The sequence below is a fragment of the Schistocerca cancellata genome, chromosome 2, assembly GCF_023864275.1.
Source record: "Schistocerca cancellata isolate TAMUIC-IGC-003103 chromosome 2, iqSchCanc2.1, whole genome shotgun sequence".
Taxonomy (NCBI): domain Eukaryota; kingdom Metazoa; phylum Arthropoda; class Insecta; order Orthoptera; family Acrididae; genus Schistocerca; species Schistocerca cancellata.
The window spans coordinates 15,905,009-15,913,146 of record NC_064627.1 but is presented as its reverse complement, the minus strand read 5'-3'; the positions used below and the strand labels follow the sequence as shown (position 1 = coordinate 15,913,146).

Genomic DNA, 8,138 nt, shown 5'->3' with positions numbered 1-8,138 from the left:
TCTTGACTAAATCAGCACTCTGTGAAACCTGTTGGTATGATAATGTATTTTCCGCATACATGGATAAATATTATGCTCTGCAAAATTCAGTGCATTTATTTTTTCTGTGTGTTTTAGTAGTAATGTTGTACACAGTAAATCATGTGCCTTCTATTTTAGGGATGCTATGAATATTTTACACCAAGTGAGTCAATTGGAAGTTGTTATACCCCTTCAGCAAGGAAGCTTAGGATCCAGTGTTTACGTCCTCGACGGAAGTTACTTCACCAACTTCCCCTTGATGAGCATGGCAGATTGATGTATCCCCCTAAAATAGCACGGGTGAATAAGATGTCCAAAGCTATTGTTGAAGCTCCTGGCACAATCAGTCTAGAGGTTAGTGTTGATTGCTACTTGTAATAGATAGAAGAATATGCAGTTTTTTAGACAATTATGGTAAATGACAATGATGGATGACTGTTTTAACCTAATTTAAGTGGATAGATTGTTAGTGGTTCTACAGATAGAGCTGTACTTGTGTTCATGAAATACTAAATGTTTATCATTGTATTTGGAGTTAAAAATATCATAGGTATGTGCTTGAATAAAAAATGAAATTATGTTGACTTCACCACATATATTTCAAGCATGTGTACAATTTCTGACTAATATTTGTTATGGAAGATACAAAGTCATCTTTTTTCTGTTTCAGGCATTGATACAAGCCAGTAATGCTCCAGCTAAGAAGAAAAGACCAAAGAAAGATTACCGTGTAATTTTACAACAAGCTGCTGTACAAAATTGGAGCAAGCGAGATGACGAATTGCATCGACAGACAGAGTTAGTGTGCATACAAAACTTAATATATTTGATTTTAGACTGTTAGTTAATAGTAAATTATGAAACCTTTAGATTTTTTTAGGGTAAGAATATCAGACTCACAGTATTCAATTACTTCCTGTATTCAATTACTTCCTAAGTGGACATATGTGATGTAAATTAACCCTTCCTGCAGACAATTTTCCAAGTTTTCTGTGCAAAAACAGGGGTCATTTTTATCCAGCTATTAGAACGGATGTAAGGATGTTATTATAGGAATGTAAGAAGAAAACCACAAACTTATTTTAGAGTTGATTTTTAATTGACGTTTAATATAAATAATGAGTGAAATGTGAAAATCACTTTGAATGTTATAAAAGCAGAATAAACATGTTGATAATTTTTCTTTGTGCTGTATGCCTTGAATATCCCACACTCAAGCTCGGGAATACAGTTACATAATTGCTGTTGCTGGAAGGTATTTGTATAAATGTGTGAGGGAGACTGAATAATGTGTAAAACGCGACTCATTGTATTTCAGACGAAAATAGAAAGATTCCACAGAAAAACAACGAGCTCTGATGTTCCAGAGCAACAGAATGTAAACTCAAAATCATTAGCTACAGAATGTAAACTCAAAATCATCAATATTTTTACGTAGAATATGGAATTGAGTACAGCAGGGTCACAGCAAGAATTAGCACTGCAAGTGCGGACAGCTGAACTGCCTATCTCATCAGAGAGAGCTCCTGTTTATACATGCACTGAATATTCTATCAATTTGGAATATTCCATAAATAAGTAAATCAAAGAACTGAAAATAAACTGAATTGCAAATGTTACATGACAAATAATAGCAGGAGGTCGGAATTGGAACCAACTCGCACACTTCCAGCCGGCGACTGTGAGGATTAAAACGTGGCAGACAGTGCATAATATGTGGCACTGCTTTAGAGTGGACTGTAGCTTCTTGGATCTGTCAGTGGGATACAGTGTGGTTGTCAGTGGGATACAGTGTGGTGAATCTTCACAACCTGGCCACATTGTCACTTCTTAAAGGTTACTGCAACACTCAAGTCGAGTTACTACTGTCAAGGCATTCCAGTCTTCGGGTCTTCACATTCCTCGTACATGAAACCCATGTTAATGATCTGCTACTTGGGACTGTGATATGGCTTAGTGCAAAGGACACGGACAATATCTCTGAGCTTTTGTCTAATTGATGCAGGAGCACCATTCTCCACTTCATAAATGACATTTGACAAGTGACTTAGTGTTCGGTAAGAGAAAAAGTAGCGCTGACAATGCTGATGCATCATGTGGTGCCTCCCTCCATTCTTCCATCTCCATTTTGACACCCTGTCTATACAGCAGGCCCTCGCAACCCTGTTTTGTTTATTTTCTCTTCTGCTCCAACCCAGTTCACTTTTAGGACCCTTGCATACTTCTCACTGTTTTTATTCTGCTTTGTACTCTTCTCTCAGTACTGTTGTCCCTTTTTTTCTGCCTTGTGATCCTCCCATGTCACATGTCCCATATCACGTGTCCCTTAAGTTTCCCTTGTACAGAGGCACTTGTTTCACTCCACTCCAGTTCTACCTTTCTTAATCCTCTACTAACCCTTCGTCTCCACAGTCCACAGTCCTCTGCATTTTCCCATCACCAGCACTGTTTTATACCCCATCGTTACTTTTTAAATCTGTACGTCAACTTGTTTTATGCCAACTGAATGTGAAATTTGTAGTCCTTGTCGGTCAGTTGAATCTGTTATAACAGTATGAGTGTGAAATTATGAACTAAAATTAAAAAGCTGACCTCTCAACATTCACAGTTGTTCATTTTATTCCTTTTAAACTTATAATTCCTTGTTTCTGAAGTGGCTGCTGACCCACTAGCATTATCAGGCGCCATGTTAGTCTTAAGAAAGTTTCCATTGTTTACAGTCATATGAATTTATTGTTTCCAACACATATAACAAGTCAGTCAACCAAACTAATTGACCTCTAGGTGAAAAAGTAACATGACATTAATAATATGACTCCTGATGGATTGTGTCACCATGAACCAGAGGAATGAGATGATAAAACTATCTGAAGTGCCTACGTGCCTGTGTGATCTGTGTGACAGCCCTGATGACGGCCCTTAACTCTGAGCTTAGTATTTTCAATTGTCGATTTGCTTTCTCGATTGCCTGATAAATGATTTTTGTCGCATAAGTATCACTAACAAAAATCACAAAGTCTTGTAAAGACAGTATCACAAACGAGAGTGCTACGCACGTAGTTGTCGACGGAGTCGTGTGTTTTAGAATACTGACTCTGCGGCAGGCAGAGGTGCCTGTCCATCCTGACGAACAACTGAGAATACTCAGGGAAGCGGTGGAGGAGGAGCAGCAGCTGCAGCTGGTGCGGGACCAGGACATGCAGAGGATCAACTACTACATGACACAGGTGAAGTGAATTTCCAGTATTTGAGTTTGGGTGGCTTTATGTTCTTAATCTGACGATAATATTCATTCTGATGTGTTCAGTTGTCTATTCATCAGGGTCATTCCTTGTATCTCACAGGTGGTGATAGGTGACGAATTCAGAATTTGGCCATATTTGGTACATGGATACCTACATGTCTTTGTAGTAAAACTGGCAAATAGCACTGACCTAACTGCAACCATTTTTGATAAATTCAGGTTTGAAGGCTCAAGGGTGTGTAACCAATTATTAGCCAGGCACCAATTTCTCTATTTTCAGAGATCTATTACTTGGTAATGAGTTGACCTACAGATTTCAACTCTCTTACCCTTGTAGTACATAGGTCACTAGGTTGATATAATTTATAAGAAATAGGATGGATCATTTAGTTTTTTTTTATGAGAAATGTTTAAAAACTCACTTTTTCATGTGCTGTAATTAAAAAAAAAAGGGGGGGGGGAATTGTGTACAAGAAAACAGCACAGACCTCAGCTTGAGCACTGTAAGTCTTTAGTCCTAGTGTTATGTGAATATGATAAAAAAAAAAATATTTGTGGTTGACCAGTAGGTTAGAACTGTAAACAGGTAAGATTTGAAAACAGTTATTAATCATTTTTTGTAATGTGTATCTTGTCCTTCACTGTTAAATGTCTTGTAAGTTTAAAGAAGTACAAGAGACATCTTGGGTGAACAAATGTGGTGTTATATCCTTATTCTGTTACTGTAGATTAAAAAGGCAGCTTCAGGAAAATAAAAGAAACGATGCAAGCAATAACGAAACATAAGTGTTTACATATATATCAGTGTACATAGACATAAAAATTAAGACAGAAAAATTTTGCAAATAACAGCTCCATAGACAAATTCAAATAGAAACAAGGAAACTGTATTTTTAAAACTCTTCCATGTTGCATATAACATTGTTTCCCTTAACATCTTGATCCAAAAACAAAATAAGTTCACTTAAATGTAAGAGATACGATCTTGTAGCACTTACTGTCGAGTTTATACAACCGTGCACTGTGACTTTGTAATGATGGGACACCCACCTTCCATTTAACATTGGAGAAGAGGACTGAGACAGTACCTTTCCTACGGTGCCATGCAAGGAATTGTGATTCAATAGGAGACACGTAGTTGATCTCTACATCTTTAAATTCATGTGATACTGCCCTACTTGCAGCTGCTCCAACAAAGTATTTTCATGAGATGCCATAGCAACAGTAGTCCCATTTGAATCTGTTGAAAGTCTCTTAATTAAAATGGTGTTAGTAGCAGTGACTAGAAATACATGGTGCAGTTGTGTTCCTGCAACTATTCTCACTGTACTGCACCTGTATTTCAGGAAACGTTCACATGATTTGATCCTCTGTGAAGAAACAAACATATAACCACCCTGCACTTAGTTGCGTGTCCATGTGAACAGTGCAGAACATTTTTCCAATGTAGTGGAGCTCCTCACTTAGAAATGGAGAAATTCAACTGCAGTCAACAGATACAAGTTTTAACACTTACTCCACCTTCTTGGAGCATTGCCAGAGTAGCTGCTACTGATGGTGCCACAGAGCACATAGTACGTGTAGAGAAAATGACAAAGACCATTAGTGGAGTAATTGTTTATCCAGAATGCAGAAGTGGTCAAAAGATGTTAACCTGAAACTGTGAAACAAGAGGTAGTGATGTTTTATGAAAGTGACAATTTTCGAGAAGAGTATGTTACTGTTGTGGTAGATAATGAGAAGAATCGCATGCAGAAAAGACTTATTTCAGTTTAGCTCAAAGAGCTGTACACATAATATAGCGCATTAATGTTCTCTGTTTCTTTGCCGGAGATCAAGTTGTATGAAGATTTTTTGGAATAATGGAACACGATTGCACTATGCATTTCTAGTCACTGCTTGAACATGCCATACGATGGCATCTTAAGATTCTCCCCCACACCGATGTCTTGACTGTCCAAAAATCTAACTTAACAGTCACCACTCAAAGAATATGCAAGGTAGAGATATAACATAGTTAGCGCTAAATTATCGTACGCTATTTCAAAAACACAAATGCAGCTGTTACCTTCAAAAAAACTTTCTGCACATCAATGCTAGGCAAAACTGCAACATTGCTTTTTGTGATACTCACTTATACTTGTCTTGAACTACTGTGGTTGCATAGCATAGTATATGCTCTGCAATGTTGAAAACTGCTCCACGATATCCTTGCAATGGTTACGGTTGTAAATCTGTTGTCTTTTCACTTCATAATTCATTGAACACTTTGATTCAGCTGCAATCTGCTAAGTAGTCAAACTTAAATCTGGTACTGCATGTTGGCAGTCACTCTGCATTTTCTGCTGTGTGAAAGACAGACGTGATGTTAACACCTTATTGTGTTATAAACGGTAGTAGACATATGCACATTTATGAAATATTTGAGGTTTATAATGTTGGTGAAAACAAGGATTGCAGAAATCAAGCTCTCTTCTCCAGGAGATAAGAAGAAACACACTGACTGTAGTGAATAAATTGGGTACTGCTACACAGCACCAAGATTCAGAGTTAGCATTGTTTGGTGGGACATACAACACATTCGCCTGCCTAGAGTTTTAATTTTATTTTGCTTTACTAGAAGTTGCAGTAGATATTGTAGTGCTATAATATTAAGTTTTAAATATCCATTTACAATGCAAGAGACAGTTGTTACTGATGCATATGGGGGACACTGTCTACAAGTTTCCAGTTGTTGTATATAGCTCAAGATAATGGATACTCCTTTGGTGACTGTGAAAATACTATCAACATATATTACATTAACATATTTTTAATATACTGTTTAGCCACATGGTTGATGATTTATTTTTTAAAAATTCTAGGGCATAACAGATGATATGATTGAACAGTTCCCAGACATTTTTTTGAGAGAAGCAAAGAAGAGGATACCTAACAAGTACTTGAGCAAAGAAGAGTAAGTTAACAACAAAGAGTTAAAATATTTTTAACTGGTGAAGGCATAGTTCTCAGATTTTTTATACTGATTCATAATTATCTTTAGTGGCCTCTCCACTCCCTCATATCATACTGTTTCTACATAAAGTCATCTTGGTATAAGTGACTTTGGGGCTTAAAAAATTGTTTCCAAGTCTAGTTTATTTACTCATTTTTAATAGGTTAAGTTCATACTGATTCAAATACCTTCTTATGGCAAGAAAAACATTAGATGAAGATCAATAATAATATGAAAAGGATAGATAAGCAACTCACCATAAAGATGATACATTGAGTTGCAGGTTGGCACAATGAAAAGACTGTTACACAACACATTTAGCTTTTGACCGTAGTGGCCAGATGTAGCAGACATATGTGGGTGAGGTTTAATTCCCTGTGTGAATGTGGGTATGTGTTTTCCTTTCTGATCAAGGCTTTGCTGAATTCTCAGTTTGTAACAGTCTTCTCATTGTCCCTGTCTGTAGCTCAACATATCTTTATGGTGAGGAGAAATTTATCCTTTTCATAATATTGTTGATACTCCAACCTGGAATTTCTATTGTTAGATGAAAATCACTTATAGCTGCTGCAGTTTAACTTCCAAGTTCCTGGGTATGGCAGTTTCAAATCACTTTACATAACATTCACTCATTAGAACAGATCCAAGAAACAAATCTTGCAGTAATCTTTTTACTCTAAATAACAGCTATACAGTTCCTGCCATACCTTAGACACATCTGAGAATATACCTTCACACTTCCTCGGACATCACAATACAAATTGCAACTTACTTCAATAACACTGTTGTCTCCTTCTCTCTCTGTCTATCTCTCTGTTGTGTGGCAGCCCTTCTGCGACTTGGTGCAAGTCATTTTATGCGACATTACTTAGGCAACTTGTGTGTCAGTGGTGATGAAATGATGATGATGACAACACAGTGTCCAGTCTCCAAGCTGAGAAAATCTCCAAACTGGCCAGGAATTGAACTCATGCTCCCTAGGTAAGCTATCTGCCACACTGACCCTGCAGCTACTGAGGTGGACAGACTAATAATGTTAAGATTCTGGAAGTAAATCTGTTGCAGGGAATAATGTCAGTTCAACCAGGGGCTCCAGCTCATAGTCTCAGATTTGACTGAAATTCAGTACACTAATTCTACCATGTGTGCAACACTCGTGTACAAAGTATTAGTTTCCCCTGACAATTAGTTCCAGAATTATGATTTGTGAAAGAAGGTGGCGTGACCCGGAAATTGCAACCTGATTCTGGAAATCTATCTTCAGACCCAACTTCAGGTCTTAATAACTTTGGAACTCTTCCCCACTGTCCAGTGAAATTTTTACAACCCAGTAACATCCATTTAGAGAACGCACTCCATGAATTAAAACACCAACAACATATTTCTGAGGGGAAAATAAAAAATTCCAAAATGTGATTAAAAAAATGTAATACGTTAAAAGGTACATATTGTAGGTGTCCTCTATGCCAAATATATGTTGTTGTTGTGGTCTTCAGTCCTGAGACTGGTTTGATGCAGCTCTCCATGCTACTCTATCCTGTGCAAGCTTCTTCATCTCCCAGTACCTACTGCAACCTACATCCTTCTGAATCTGCTTAGTGTATTCATCTCTTGGTCTCCCCCTACGATTTTTACCCTCCACGCTGCCCTCCAATACTAAATTGGTGATCCCTTGATGCCTCAGAACATGTCCTACCAACCAATTCCTTCTTCTGGTCAAGTTGTGCCACAAACTTCTCTTCTCTCCAATCCTATTCAATACTTCCTCATTAGTTATGTGATCTACCCATCTAATCTTCAGCATTCTTCTGTAGCACCACATTTCGAAAGCTTCTATTCTCTTCTTGTCCAAACTATTTACCGTCCATGTTTCACTTC

At 37.5% G+C, this 8,138-nt stretch overlaps 1 protein-coding gene across 1 annotated transcript in view; it reads left to right on the top strand.

Moving 5' to 3' along the window:
* Nucleotides 1-2,857: 2,857 nt before the first annotated feature.
* Nucleotides 2,858-8,138, top strand: part of LOC126163202 (dynein axonemal heavy chain 3) — a 1,221,238-nt gene continuing 1,215,957 nt past the window's right edge. Inside the window, exons 1-3 of the mRNA XM_049920156.1 lie at nucleotides 2,858-2,907; nucleotides 3,107-3,248; nucleotides 6,130-6,221. Of these exons, the coding sequence (XP_049776113.1) occupies nucleotides 2,858-2,907; nucleotides 3,107-3,248; nucleotides 6,130-6,221 (284 nt within the window). The remainder of the gene's footprint in view (nucleotides 2,908-3,106; nucleotides 3,249-6,129; nucleotides 6,222-8,138) is intronic.